This window comes from Marmota marmota, unplaced genomic scaffold (assembly GCF_001458135.2).
Source record: "Marmota marmota marmota unplaced genomic scaffold, marMar, whole genome shotgun sequence".
NCBI lineage: Eukaryota > Metazoa > Chordata > Mammalia > Rodentia > Sciuridae > Marmota > Marmota marmota.
In genome coordinates, this window is record NW_025999842.1 from 11073070 (window position 1) to 11088792 (window position 15723).

The 15723-nt window shown below is 36.7% G+C and overlaps 1 protein-coding gene across 2 annotated transcripts in view; it reads right to left on the reverse strand.

Moving 5' to 3' along the window:
• Window positions 1-15723, reverse strand: part of Mdn1 (midasin AAA ATPase 1) — a 152992-nt gene that overhangs the window by 43341 nt on the left and 93928 nt on the right. For both annotated transcript variants that reach the window (XM_015499360.2, XM_048808075.1), the window contains exons 53-63: window positions 14847-14980; window positions 10051-10208; window positions 9746-9866; window positions 9165-9375; window positions 8581-8812; window positions 8143-8266; window positions 7421-7591; window positions 5070-5284; window positions 4305-4692; window positions 3433-3542; window positions 2068-2773 (exon numbers count right to left, since the gene is read on the reverse strand). In XM_015499360.2, coding sequence (XP_015354846.1) covers window positions 2068-2773; window positions 3433-3542; window positions 4305-4692; window positions 5070-5284; window positions 7421-7591; window positions 8143-8266; window positions 8581-8812; window positions 9165-9375; window positions 9746-9866; window positions 10051-10208; window positions 14847-14980 — 2570 coding nt within the window. The remainder of the gene's footprint in view (window positions 1-2067; window positions 2774-3432; window positions 3543-4304; window positions 4693-5069; window positions 5285-7420; window positions 7592-8142; window positions 8267-8580; window positions 8813-9164; window positions 9376-9745; window positions 9867-10050; window positions 10209-14846; window positions 14981-15723) is intronic.

Sequence of the window (15723 nt, forward strand, 5' to 3'; positions counted from 1 at the left end):
GGGGGGGGGGGGGGGGAGAGAGAGAGAGAGAGAGAGAGAGACACAGACACACTCCACTTTCCAGATATAAAATATATACCATAGTCATGCTCCCAATGAATCACTTCCTCCATTCATATCCTACCTGCCTCCAGGTACCGCTCAGCTAATCTCATCAGGGATTAATTCACTGATTAGGCTTAGGCTATAATAACCCAGTGATTTCTCCTCCAAATCTTCTTTGCATTATCTCAGACATGATCTTTTGTGTGACTCCTCACATCCAAACTATAACAGTCAGGCTTAGGGTTGGGTTGTGTGGGTTTCAATTCAAACTGCACCTGCCAGGCACCAGAGGAATTGGCCCAGGGTTCTGGAAAGGAAAACCTTCTAGGTCCTGGATGGTCAAAGGGCACCAATTAGAAAAAACTGGACTGTGTTTTACCAGATAGTTCTTGAATTCCCCACTACCTTTTAAGACTTTAGGTCCTTAAATTGGAGAAAACTATGAATTCAAGAAACTGCCCAGTGTGGTTGAGGGATAAGGTACATATACCATCAGATGTTAATTTGTACAAACTTCCAAGAACTATGTTTAATTTCTGTCCAAGTAATTCTGATTTCCAGAATTTGTACCCAAAGAATATGGTCATAAGTCTGTTTATCATGACACTGTTTTTTTCCTCAAAATAATAAAAATATTACATATAAATGTTCATTCATCAGAAATTAGTTAAATGGCTTATGGCATACATGATAGAAAATTAGTCACTAAATATACAAATATAAAATAAGGAGATATAATCACTAAGTCCTATTAAGTTTTATTTAAATTTTTTTTTTTTTTAGAGAGAGAGGAGAGAGAATTTTTTAATATTTATTTTTCAGTTTTCAGTGGACACAACATCTTTATTTATGTGGTGCTGAGGATCGAATCCAGTGCCCCGCACATGCCAGGTGAGCGCGTTATCGCTAAAGCCACATCCCCAGCTCCCTATTAAGTTTTAAAAAGCAATTTACGAAACAGAATGAATTTTTTAGTACTCTGCTAACTATTTTGTAAAGCTCTAGCATTTTAAGAACATGTAGCAGAGGTCATGGACATCACAGAAGTGACCTTAAACAATATAACTCTTTCATCTGCTAAATATTGGTTCAGTATGCTGAGATTGATTTTTTCTTTTTTAAGAAGCTGGTGCTTTAAAAAAAAAAAAAAAAATCTGTGAACCGCTGGGACACATTACCTCAAATATGGCATGTAGATATGCATCTACAGGATATACACACAAGCTTAGAATGGGATATACCAATATAGTAACAGGTATAAATAGAAAGATTATTTAAAATCTTTGCTTATATTTACTCTTTTAATTATCTACAGTGACAATAAGTTACTTAGTAAGGGGAAAGAAAACTATTTTTTTAAACAAAAGTTGGTACAATTTACATCATAACTACCATAAGCAAAATCAAAAGATAACCAACTAAATAGGAGAAAATTTCACAGTGTGGGAATGGTGGCTCTTGGGTGGCAGAGGCAGGAGGATCACAAATCAAGGCCAGCTTTGGGAACTTCGCAAGATCCAGTCTTAAAATAGAAAAAGGACTGGGGATGCAACTTAATGTAGAATGCTTGCCTAGTATACACAAATCCCTGAGTTAAATTCCTAGTACTACCTTAAAAAAAAAAAAAAAAGTCCAGGCACCATGGTACACACCTGTAATCTCAGCAAACTGGGAGGTTGGGGCAGGAGGATCACAAGTTCAAGGCTATCCTTGGCAACTCAATCAGACCCTATTTCAAAAAAAGGTGGGGGTGGGGTGGTGGGGATGTGGCTCAGAGGTAGAGCAGCCCTACTGGGTTTAATCCCCAATACCAGAAAGGTGGGGGGGAGCCCCAAAGCCTCCAAACCATTAAAAATTTAGGGGCAAAGGCCCCCAAACCTGGTAGTTAAGTAGAAAAAAGAAAGGAACAGCCAAGAGGATTCCTCAACCATTGACTCTGATAATGTTCTGCATGCTGGCCTGTGCTTTTAGCTCTCTCCCTTAAAAAGGGCAGGCAGGACATGCTGACAGACACAGGCTTACCTGACAGACATGTCTGAAGAGTGACAGGGACCTCTGGTCCAGTTCTCCCTTGCATAGCACATGAGAGTGCAGGTAAAGAAGGGCATTCATTAGCAGCTGTTCGCGGGTGGGGCAGGGTTGCTGGCCCATGCCTTCTGATTCCTTTCCTCGTGAGCGGTTAATGTTCAGTTTTCCAAGGCCTCGAAGAACCTCCTCTGACTTCACTGAGCACAAGACATCTGCGTGAGCATAGTAGGTGGGGAAGGTGGGGCCCACTGATGGAAAAGCCAACAAAGCCATAGCCAAGGCACCCAGCCTGTCGGGACAGATCACACTGCTGTGCAGTGAGGTATGGACCTCAGATGCTACTAGCCTCATGCCATGCTGCAACTGTAAGATGGAAGCCTGTAGTGGAATCACAGAATCTGGGTAGAGGGCATATTCTTCCCCTAGCCTTTTCCTGAACTGGTGGTGTGACTGCTGCCAAGAGGCCTCTTCTTTTAGAAGGCTCTGGGCCACCTGGGCAGACCGTGGCCCATCTGCATGGAGAACCTGCAGCAGCCGCGTAAGCAGATCCTGAATAGCAGTGGCCTTGGCAATGCTGGTGACATAGTGGTGGATCTCTTGCACCAGAGACTCATAGGCAGGCAGCTGGGGTCTGAAGGCCTGCTTCTTCGACAGGCTGCAGATTAAGTTCTCTAGGTAATTGATCCTTTGACGAAGTAACCTGAAGGCAAATTAATATAATTTGCAAATTCTGTTAGAAAAAGAACAGCAAATCTGGACTGAACCCTCAGCTAGGAAAATGGAATGAATGAAGACTTATCAACTGCCGAGAAATAACATGAGAATGATATTGAAAATTATAGTGAAAATGATAGTACCTATAGAATACCTATCCTGTGCCACACATTGCTAACATTTTAGATGCATATCTCATCCAAAGGAGGTACAACAAGTATCTCCCTTTTGTGGACATGGACACTGAGGCGTAATGGCATTTAGTGAGCTACCCTATTGTCTATAGTCAAAGGAAGGTCAGGAAAAGACTGGGACTCTAAGCTAAGGGAACAGATCTATAGCCAAGAAAAGCAAAGAAATAAAGTGCACATCATTGCATCCAACTTGTTCCATGTTGAGGAGTAGCTCTGGCTTCAACCATCTTGATCCGACGTAAATCCACACCTTGAATGTCTTTCCCCTCCTTTTAGAACATATCGTTTTCTTGATTATAATGAAGGATTTGGGACCTAATTGCTAACACAGCTCAAAGATGTGCATCAATTCACTAACACTATAATATTACTACAAAGGTCAGCCTTATAATGTCTTTTTTAAAAGTAGAGACAGTACTCTCTAACACAAATAATCACTTTGCTGCCTTACCTGATGTGAGGATGAGAATAATTGATAATTACTTCATTTTCCAGGTCTCTTCCAGTTTGTAACTGAGATGATAAGTTCCGGGTCTTCCATTCACACTGTAGCTGGTGTAACTAAAGGAAAAGAGAAAATAGTCTGGTGTGTCCCACTGATGACCATGCACAAGAAAACAATGCCCCAGGAGTGTACAGCAACAGGATAGAAGGAATTTGGATTCCTGAATGACCTAAGGATAGGTGGCTCTGCTTCACTAAACTAGACCATTTACCTCAGAGTTATTAGGCAGAAGAAACTTTCATGCCACTAAATCTGAGTCTTTTTACAGCAGCTTAGCCTTCACCCCAACTAATATAACATTCCTTCCTCATCATACAGTACTAGTATGTCGTTATCTTAATGTATTCAATTCTTGACTTTGTTTGGAAGTTCAAATAACAAGAGATACTACATTATTTGATTCCTGAGTTTTATATAACAAACACCAAAACTTCAGAAATCCTAGGTTATAGGGGTACTACATCCTACCTGAAGAAGTAATTTGAACCCAAATATCCAAAACCTAGCTCAGAGTCTGGATAGTGAGGAATTCCACTATTTCTCTGACAATGCCTCAGGTTGCCCTCTGCTTATTGCATCTATTGGAAGATGTATCAGAACCTTAGGAAGGTGCCCTCTCAGAGTCTAAGTCTATCTAGAGGAACTCTCAAAGCAGCAGCAGCAGTCTTAAAACAGACTCATTGGAAGTCATAGGCAGTTCACACAAAATGAGATCTTTGATCATCTCATTAGCCAAAAGAGAGTAAAAGGAATAACACCCTAAGCAAATCCAATGCATCAGAAACTGAGCACATATTCCAAACTCTTGCCTCTCATACCTCTTCCTTGGCATACTTGAGCTTGCATTCCCTCTTCACTGCAGGGTCAAAGCGTGCCTGAGGAAGCCAGGTCTGAATCTGGAGCAAGCCAAGGCTCACCCAGAGGGTCCCACGCTGGGCTGGTTCAGGCAGGTTCCTCTTATTCTCCCCTTCCCCAAAAAAGTGGTGCAGGGAGGTGAGAAACAGGCAGAGTAGTTCCTTGGGCAGTGCCTCCTGACCAGCCATATCCCCAAGAGTCTGGATCACATAGTGGAAGGCCTGGCTGTCTCTAAGCAGCAGTTGCTCACAGTTCTGTACGTACTCCTGCTGCTGGGGTTCTGGGAGCAGCTCTGCTAGGCCCGCTAGGTGTCGGCACAGCACTAGTCCCTGGAGCTGTGAGTCTGTGTGTCTGTTGGGACAACAAGGAAACACTTAAGGAATTGCTGAATCAAACAGGATCACTTTTTACACACTCTCATTCTTCCAAGAAATTTTAACTGCATACTGCACAGTCAACAGTCAACAAGATGAACTTCAGTTCTCATATAATCTTTCTGTGATTTTTTTTTAAGCACCATCTTCCTGATCATAATATGCATTAAAAAAAAAAAAAAAGGACCAGACAGCTCATGATGGCGTTGTCATGGACTGAGAACATGCTGACCCACTCAGCAAACACCCTCACTTTCACACACCAAAGTCAGCCATGTCAGAAGCAATTCTGACTGAGTCCCTGTTAGAGAACATTCATGAGCTTCATAAACTGCTCCCAGGGACAAGGAATACCTGAATTCTGCTATTGAAGGGACAGCCATGTTGGTCCAAAGCAATGAGTTGATGTCCCGTAGCTGCTGGGCTCTTTCAACCCACTCTCCCAGTGTGACATGTGAAGAGGACAGGACTGGGAGGCCACTCACATCCCAGGAAATTGCTCTGCAGCTGCTAGTCAAGACTTCAAAGCAGCACTTGGAGAATGTGGCTCTACAGAGACTGCCAGGGCCCTGAAGGATAAGAAAAAAACAGTATCTTTCAGAAATCAACTAAAACAATTTCAACAAGCAGCACTTGGGACACCTTCAAGGAGGAAACAGAATAAGGAGGTTCAAGTTGTTCAGAACAGTCACAGATGGGACAAGAAGAACAGGAAGGAGTGAGCTATTAGTAGCCTTAAAGGAATGTGGACTGCATTCTCTCAGAAATGAGCAATGAGTGCTTTAGTACTATACCAGAAAACCCCAAAACCGGGAAATCAGGGAGACCATTCTTGTAATAGACAGGGAGATGAGAGTTGGAGGCAGGGAAAGGAGTTGCAAGGCCAATCTAAGAGCCAGACATAAAGTCTGTCAAGCATGCATTCACTGGACTATTAATCTGAGACTCAGTAATAGCTGCCCACAGTAAAGAGTCAGGTGGTCAAAAACATAAGATAGAAAATAGGAAACACAGTATACTTCATGCAACTCTTAGGGATCCATACGGTTTGTTACTTAAGGCTGTAAGAGATGTTTTACAATGATGATAATAATTATGATAAAAGCAATAGAATAGAGCTCAACAATAATTCTGTGAGTATTTGTGGGATTAAGGTGTATAATAAAGGTGGCTTTTCAAATGAGAATGGAAAGGATTAATCAAAAATAGTGTTTATAAAGTGATTTTAGATCTATTACTTGTATAAAAGAAAAAACTTGCCTCCCTTTTGAACAAAAGATAAACAGATAATGAATTTAAACACAAAAAACAAAAACACTGGAAAAAATACGGGGAGACTGTTTTTACTGTAGGAATGGTGAAGGAAAATAGTCTTTAAAAAGCATGACAACTAAGCATGAAGACAAGACTAGCATAGTTAAAAAGAAATTATCATTATAACATTATAACATTAATAATTTGAAAGACAACAGAAGACTAGAAATATACTTCAGACCTTATGGAAAAAGGATTAATGTCCATAATATAAAAAGACCTTTAATAATTAAAATGATACTGAACAATCCAATATTTAAAAAAACTGGACAATGAATATGACTAAAAAGTTGGTAGAATAAAAAGGATCAATAAATGTAAAAAGATGTTCAATCTTAATAATCTAAGAGGTATAAATTCAAATAAGGTTTTTAAATTGTAGAATTGGCAATAATTAGACATGTTGATTACACCTAGCATGGTAAGCATGTGGGAAACAGGCCCTCCTACAGATCAGAAGTGAAACTGTATTCTGGTCCTGAACCTTCTATGGTGGCCCAGAGCTCCAAAACTTCTGTTTTAGTCAGTTCCTTGCATGTTTACAAAGTAAAAAAAAGTAAAGCACCTCCTCAGAAAGCCTAAAAAGAGCTATCTGTATATATTAGGCATATATTATTTGTTATTTTTTTTTAATATGTAATCACATTGACCATGGGTTAAAACCTAATAACAAAAAATCACCCACAGAAATATTCAAGACAAATGCCAGATTATTCAAGGATAGTAAATGTAGCTAGGCTTGTTAAAAGAGGAAGAAGAAAACAAACCTCAAAACTTATCAAAAGAAAAGTGATTAAATAAATTGTGGCACATCAATACAATGAACTAATGTAACCTGGAATGACAAGCACATTTCCATGACACATTTGTGAACAAATAAAGTATTATTTTTGTTCATATAAATAATACTATTTATTCTGGATGTGGCAGCATATGTTTATAATCCCAGTTACTTGGGAGACTAAGATGGGGACGATCTCTTGAGCTCACAAATCCAAGACCAGCCTGGAAAACATAGCAATAACTCATCTTAAAGAAAAAGCAAAAAAAAAAAAAAAAAAGCATGAGTAAATAAACAGAGTTACAGATTAGAGTGGTTATTTCTAATAAATTAAATGAACATACAAACATTTCTGTGGTTAAAATGTTTTATAATTTTAAGAAATGAAGACTTTTTAAAGGAAATCTTTATGGCTTTAACTCAATTAAAAAAATCATTTAAGATGAAGAATACATTTTTTGACAACACACTTTTTTAGCATCATGAAGAAAACAAAGTATCAAAATCACCTATTTATAGTCAACTATTTTATTCTAGGAATAAATGATTACTAACAGAGTTATTGGGAATTTTTTTTTAACCTACTACCATCAGTTTTATGCCAACAAACCTTTAATGTAGAGTCCAAAAGGGACTTGGGCATCTCCCTCTGCTGCATATTGGGCAGAGGGTTCCATGTTAGCCAGTACTCTGGATTTGTGGTCACAGTACTGCTCCAGAAAGACATAAATGTGGAATTAAATAACTCAGACCACAAACAAGTAATTTCTTCAGCAGATCCCTAGAGATAAAGGAATAAAAAAATTTATGAGAATGATTCCATAAATCATGGTCTTTGTTGTTTAAGATCTATCTAAAACTAACATGGATTTAAAGATATTATCTTAATTTTCCTAATTCTCTGCCACCTTGGTCATCTTGGTGGAGTCATATACCTTGTTTGTAAGTTTAATCACACTAAGTAAAATCTGTTTTTATATGTTTTTATAAGACTGCACGAGGAAGTATAAGCAAAGCAGATTGCACAATTGTAACATTATCAAAATAAATAAATGTTCTTATAATGTATTTTTGAGAAAATGCTTTTCACCTCACTTAACTGGAACCCAAACGAATACTGCTGTGATAAAAACTGTACAATGCCATTGTAATTACTGCAAAAGAAAATTCAAAATTCTCCTACATTAAGAGGTAATTCAGATAAGCCTGGGTATTGCAACATGGAATTTTTTTATTAAATGCACAAAATTGTTCTACAACCAATCTGCCACAGAAAATTTAATCACACAGTGTGAAAAGAGGCTTATTTCCCTTTCTGATTTTGGTTTTTACCTTCTGATGATGCAGTAAAGACCACAGGTCTCGAAGCTCTTGAGGAGCAACTGGTGTGTGCTGAAGACAAAATGTGATGTGATGTCTTATCTCCTCTATCAGAGGTTGCTGATTTTTGCTGAACCTGTTCCAAAATACACAGTGAGAGGCTTGGGTTTGGACTGTCAGTAAACTACTAGAGAATTTATATGTGAGGGAAGATGAAACACACAAAACTTAGGGTACATTTATTTAAAAATAAGCAACTCTACTGGAAAAAAATTCTAGTAACTTTTAGGGGAGAAGCTGAAATAAAGAATCTTTAATAAGATCTGGCTTTCAAAAATAGCAAGTGACTTTCCTGTGCCTCAGCAGCTATACCTCCTTATGTCTGTGCTTTGTTTACAATACAGGAAACACAAAAAATCTATCAAGAAAATAACTGAAAGAATGGCATACCTTCTCAAATAAGCCTGTGTCATAAAATCAGCTGTCACTTTGTACTGCCAAAGCATAGCCAAGTATTCCATTGCAGGCCATAATTGAACACTCCTGGTGAGTTGAATTAAAGAGGTAAAGTCTGGCTGGGGTGCAAAGGAAGCTTCACCATGCTTTTTCTCCGGAAAACCAAGTGAAAGTCCTTTGGCCTTGAGTTCTAAACACTGAGCACTCACAAGATTCTTCAACTCATCTTCAATTCAGATAAAAAAGAAATGTTGTATTAGAGAAGAGATGGTTAAGAGTTCAGGGTCTAGATTCCCAACAGTTGGCAAAGTGACTATGAGTTTAACATGAGTTAATCAGAGTTAGGCTGCTTAACCTAAGCTCCAAGTTTCTCATTTGTTAAATGATATTAATTTCTGCAAAATTCTAATGAATGGAGGTAAACAATGTATGTAAATTTTAGCTCAACGACTGACATTTATTTAATGGTATTTACACTATACCAAAGTGGGGAAAAATCTAAGGCAAAAACTTAATGGCAGCAGGTAAGAGGATATGCTCAGAGTGTTGACGGTCATTCAAATACCAGAATATATTACCTAGATTGACATCTTCTAGAATATTAGCTCTGAGGATCAATCCCCAGGCCTGCAGGAGACTTTTCTTTAATGTCCACTCAGAAGCAACCACTTGGAGACGACTGAAATCTTCCTGCCATCCACTCTCCCCAACGATAGGCATCTGCTCTCTGATGGCAAGGGCTCTGTTGAGGATTCTCAACTGTGAAAAACACTCTACCACTAGCTTGTCCTGAAACAATAAAACCCAAGAGAGCCTATTAGAGAGCTGAACTATGTTTTTTTTTTTTTCAGCACCCTAGATTTTTAGAAAAAAAAAAAAAATTTAAGATTTTTTTTTTTTCATGCTTCTAGAAAACACAAGGTTTCTTTACTCATATTGCTCTGGAGAGATTCTAGAGTAATAAAGTTAGAGCTCTACCCAGCCTTAGCCTCAGGAATAAGTAAAATGATAACATTTAACAAATACATTAGCAGCATTCATTGAACAGTTATGAATTAAGCTTTGCAGTAACGATGAGTCTGGCTGAATGCCAGATCCCACGTGCCAGAGTTTTAGAAGAACTTGATTCTTTTAATTTACTATATGTTTCCAGGTATACCTTGAAAGGAAATGGTCGTCCCAGGAACTTCTGCAACCTCTTTATACCAATGAAGCCACCAGTTGGGCTACCAAGACAATTTTGAATATGTTCTGACACGGTCTGAACCTCTTTGTAATATCTTTAAAGGAGAAAAAGAGCAGAAGGGAAATAAGGAGGAAATGCTGGATAGGAAAAGAAGTCATTTACATTCAATATTTTCTACAGTATGCCAACAGAATAAACCAAAATTAAATAAGAAATAGCAGTTTTAATTCTAAACCCTCTTATCTTTACACATATTATTCCCTAAATATGAGTCTTACTTGTCTTCATGATTCATCAGGCGTTGGGGGATTTGATGGACTAAATGTTTTAAAACCCAGTGCCAATGGAGAGCAAGCAAAGCCAGACCTGGAGCATCCACTTTTACTGTGTCAGCCACAGTCCAAAACCGGTCCCGCCATCTTAAAGAATCTAAGATCTAAAAACAAAATAAGCCAAGACTACTCACAGACATCTCTTGAAAGGACTCAACTCAACTTATATACACGAGAGGTTTAAAGCTAGACTAGAAAATTTGTTAAGAAAATTAAGGCAGACAAAACAAAAGCCTTTTTTTTCTTTGTACTTCAAGTACAAAGAATGAAATTATTGGGTCATATAGTAAACTGTATATATCATTTCATGAGAAATTGACAAATGCAACACAAAGCAGCCGTTTTGTATTACAACCAGCAGAGAAGAGTCCCAGTTGTTCCAGTTCCTTCTCAGTCACTAATTGCCAATCACTAGCTATTGTTAATGATTTTAATTTGAGCTATTTTGATGAGTGGAAACTTACTGCAGTTTTAATTTAGATTCCTTTGATAACTGCTGATATTATAATTTTTCAAGTTCTTACTAGGCATTTATATCTTTGGAGAAGCATCTATTCAAATCTGTTCATTGTAAAAATTGGGTTGTCTTATTATTATTAGCTATCTTACATAATTCAAATATTTTGTAAACAATTTCACAGATTTTTCTTAGAAGTACTGATGAATGTAAATTTTTAATGTTGACAAAATCTAATTCATTAGTTTATTTTTTCTTTTATGAAGATTCTAAGAAATCTTTGCTTATCCTTAAATTGTAAAGGTTTTCTCTTAATTGTTCATAGTTTTAGTTTTTTTATTAAAAGGCCTCATTCTATTTTGTGTGTGGGGTCCTGCGGATGAAACCCAGTGGCATTCCACCTTTGAGCTTATACCCTTCATCCTTTATTTTGAGAAAGAGACAACGCGTTGCCCAGACTGGCCTCAAACTTCTGTTTATCTTGCATTGCTTCCAAGTCACTGGGATTATAGGCATGTGAACCATCCAGCTTAGGTTGAGGTAACTTGTATGTAATAATGAGGTAGGGGGAGAAGCTTATTCTTACTTTATGTGGACATCTAATTCCATCACTATTTGTTGAAGAGAATGTTTTTCCTCTATTAAATTACCTTTTCATATTGGCAAAATAAAAGAAAATAGACCACATACATGGAAGCACATTTGTGAATTCTGTTTTGTTTCAGTGGTCTACATGCCTAATCTTGGACTATACCATACCATTAATGCTACATTAAAGCTACATTCATTAATGTAGCTTTGTAATACAAATCATGTAACTGAGTCTCCAGCAATGCTATTTATACTAGTCTCTAGTGATTATCTTTATGAGCTCTGTCAGGTCAAAGCTATGTTATAATAATATGTTATTCACTTATTTTTTTCAGAATTGACATTTAAATTAATTGTATACAAAAAGGACAAACTATGATTGGGTATTTGGCAAAATTATGGTGAGTATAAATGAACAGAATCTGTCACTTCAAGAAAAATATTTGAGAGTATAGTTATCTCTCAGTATACTTGGGGGGAAATAATGCTCAAAATATAATACATGTGGTATACTTGCCTAAAACCTAAACACATTCTCCTGCATACTTGAAGTAATTATCCAAATTATTTATAATACCTAATACAATGTAATTACCATGCAAATAGTTGCTACATTATGTTTATTAGGCGATACTGCCAAGGAAAAAAGTCTACATATGTTTAGTAGAGTTGCAATTAAAACAATTTTTTTCAACCTGAAGTTGGTAGAATCTGAGGATATGGAATCCACAGATACTGATAGACCTAATCTCTTAAAATTGGGAGCCATCTTGCCACAAAGCCATGAAAAGATAATTTTTGGTTTTACTATAAATTACTGCAAATTCTGAACTAGCTTGGAATGCCTGCCCGGGCCTTGAACTCACCCATGCCTGGTTCTCTCTGACCAGATAGCAGCCCTCTCTCAAACTTTAGTGACACCTCATAAATCTTGGCCTTCCCTGGCCAGATAACAACCCTCTCTGAGGCTCTAATGACCTTCATAAATTTTGATGTCAGGGTCAGCAAAAATGTAAACTAGCCTTTGTGTTATCCTCCTCAGAGTTTTGTTATCCAAATCCAAAGTGCAAACTAAATAATGGATTATCATGCATGACAAGTTCTGCAAATATGTTTTTCAGGTTTCAAATGGTCACAATGTAAGTGACCATGACAAACTTTTTGTCAATTTGTGGTGTGCTATCCAAGAATATTCATTATTATAGGAAATAGATATTAAAAGTGTTCTTTCCCTTTCCAAGCTCTTAACTATGGGAGGCCAGTTTTTCTTTACAAACTTAAACCCAAACAACATTCTACAAGACATTGAATGCAGAAGCAGATGTAAAAAATCCAGATTTCTTATCCTAAGACAGAAAAAGACTTGGAAAAATGTCAACCAGTTCCACTCTTCTCACTAATTTTTATTTTCAAAAATAGCTCTGTTTGGACTGAGGTTGTAGCTCAGTGGTGGAGAGCTTTCCTCTCACATGTGAGGCACGGGGTTCCATCCTGAGCACCACATAAAAATAAACAAAATAAAGATATTGTGTCTGGGGGCTGGAGTTGTGGCTCAGTGGCAGAGTGCTCGCCTAGTACATGCAAGGCCCTGGGTTCGATCTTCAGCATCATATAAAAATAAATTAATAAAACAAAGTTATTGTCCATGTACAACTAAAAAAAATTTTTTTAAGATATTGTGTCTATCTATAACTAATTTTTTAAATTTTATTTATATGAGATAGTATGCTGTTTTTAAGTCCTTTGGGTATAGACTGAGGAGAGGGATAGCTGGGTCAAATGGTGGTTCCATTCCCAATTTTCCAAGAAATTTCCATACTGCTTTCCATGTTGGCTACACCAATTTGCAGTCCCACCAGCAGTGTATGAGTGTACCTTTTTCCCCACATCCTCGCCAACACTTATTGTTGTTCGTCTTCACAATAGCTGCCATTCTGACTGGAGTGACATGAAATCTTAGAGTGGTTTGATTTGTATTTCTCTAATTGCTAGCGATGATGAACATTTTTTCATTATTTGTTGATTGATTGTACCTCATCTTCTGAGAGGTGTCTGTTCAGTTCCTTGGCCCATTTATTGATTGGGTTATTTGGATTTTTGGTGTTTAGCTTTTTGAGTTCTTTATATACCCTAGTGATTAGTGCTCTATCTGATGTGTGAGGGGTAAAGATATGCTCCCAAGATGTAGGCTCTCTATTCACCTCACAGATTGTTTTCTTTGCTGAGAAGAACCTTTTTAGTTTGAGTCCATCCCATTTATTGATTCTTGATTTTAATTCTTGCACCATAGGAGTCTTAAGGAAGTTAGGGCCTAATCCCACATGATGGAGATTAGGGCCTACTTTTTCTTCTATTACACGCAGGGTCTCTGGTTGTATTTCTAAGTCCTTGATCCATTTTAAATTTGTGCATGGTGAGAGAGAGGGGTTTAATTTCATTTTGTTGCATATAGATTTCCAGTTTTCCCAGCACTGTTGAAGAGGCTATCTTTTCTTCAATGTATGTTCTTACCACCTTTGTCTAATATAAGATAACTATAATTATGTTGGTTAGTCTCTGTGTCCTCTATTCTGTACCATTGGTCTACCAGACTGTTTTGGTGCCAATACCATGCTGTTTTTGTTACTATTGCTCTGTAGTATAGTTTGAAGTCTGGTATTGTGATACCACCTGCTTCACTCTTCCTGCTAAGTATTGCTCTAGCTATTCTGGGTCTCTTATTTTTCCAGATGAATTTCATGATTGCTTTTTTTATTTCTATAAGGAATGTCATTGGAATTTTGATCGGAATTGCGTTAAATCTGTATAGTGCTTTTGGAAGTATGGTCATTTTGATAATATTAATTCTGCCTATCCAAGATAAAAAATATTTTTTTAAAAATTTGTGTTTACTAAAATCAGTCACATTAACATAAAATGGGGTTACTGTATTTTTAAGCAAAGTTATGAATTTTGTTGTTTCTCAGTTTTAGTTCAAAATACGACAGATGTAATGACATAAATAAAATTCTCTGTGGTCTTTAAGAACTTTTCAGATTATAAAGGGACCTCAAGCCTTAAAGTTTTAAGACCTGCTATTCTATAAGACTTCCTAGAATAATCTGGAATCAAAATTCCATTTAGCCCATATTTGGCAATGTCTTTTCCTTTCTCCACTAAAAAAACTTAATTAAATTAAAATCTGTTAAAATCCAAATGTCCATCAATAAGTGAATAGATGAATAAATTATACATTGACAAAGACAGTATCAACAATAACACGAAATGATGAAATCATATGGGTGCATCTCAAAATGAACTATCCAGACAAAAAGAACATATATGGCACAATTACAGCCAACGAAAATGCACCTGATCTATAAAAGAAATCATATCAATGACCACATAATTGGGTATAGGCAAAAACAAAGGAAGAATAAACAAAAAGGACATGAGAAAATTTTTACATATGTGGCAAATGTTTGCTATGTTGATTGTGGTAATGGTTTCATAAGTATACCCAACATATGTCAATTATACCTCCATAAAGCTTTAAAATATATGGCTGCATAAATAATACTATTAACAACAGTTAGATCTCTCAAATAATATTTGACATACAAAAGAAACTAAAGTTAGTTTGGTCTCTTAAAAAAAAAAAATCTTTGTGCCAACACAAATATTATTTAAAATAAAAACAGATATAGTGCCTCACCTCAATGATATTGGCGTCAGACACCACACCTTGGGGGGATTGTACCCAGAGCAGGATTACTGCATCACAAAGTTCAAAAAAAGCAGCAAGATTGACCACAATTTCATGGGGCAGGCTGTGATAGCTCTCTGGATCTTGGAGATGACATAAATAAGAATATTCCATCAGGTTTAAATTCATCTCTAGACATTTTCAAAATAAATTGTAATCTAGAATTTAATGTTATTACTAATCCAAAGATCAATTTGGAAAGGTCAAAAATTAAAAGCAAATTCTGTGCCTATTATTAAATTCAACAGATGAGGTATATATGCCTAAAGATAGAAATAATGTTATATTTCATATTATTTAATGGTGTTGGGGATTGAACCCACGTTTCACATATATTAGTCAAGTGCTCTATTATTGAGCTACATCCCTAATCTCATAAATGTCTTAACAGAAAATGGAAATTATAAAGATGCATATTTCATATAAGGATTTAAATACAAAACAAAACCAAGTGTATACAGGTTTAGACGGATAGTTAAGACAGGTATGAAAAGGTAAAAATGAATCTACTACTAATAGTAGCTGCTGTAAGGATCAACTTTTTCAATTTTTACACTACCATAGTTTAAATTATTTTTATTGCTTTTCCAACTTCTGAGTATGAGAAATAATGTGGACAGACAGCTAAGGAAAGGACACGTAAGAGAACAAGTAGACAAAAAAGGGAGGAACTGTACAGAATTACAAAAGTTAAGGAGGAAGGGAAAAAAGTAATCTTATAACCAAATGCCTCTGAATATGATCTTTTATAACCAACAGGCCTACTTTTCAAGTCCTAGTGCAACTGCTAAAGATGTGATCTAAAGCATCTCCATGCCTCCCTTTT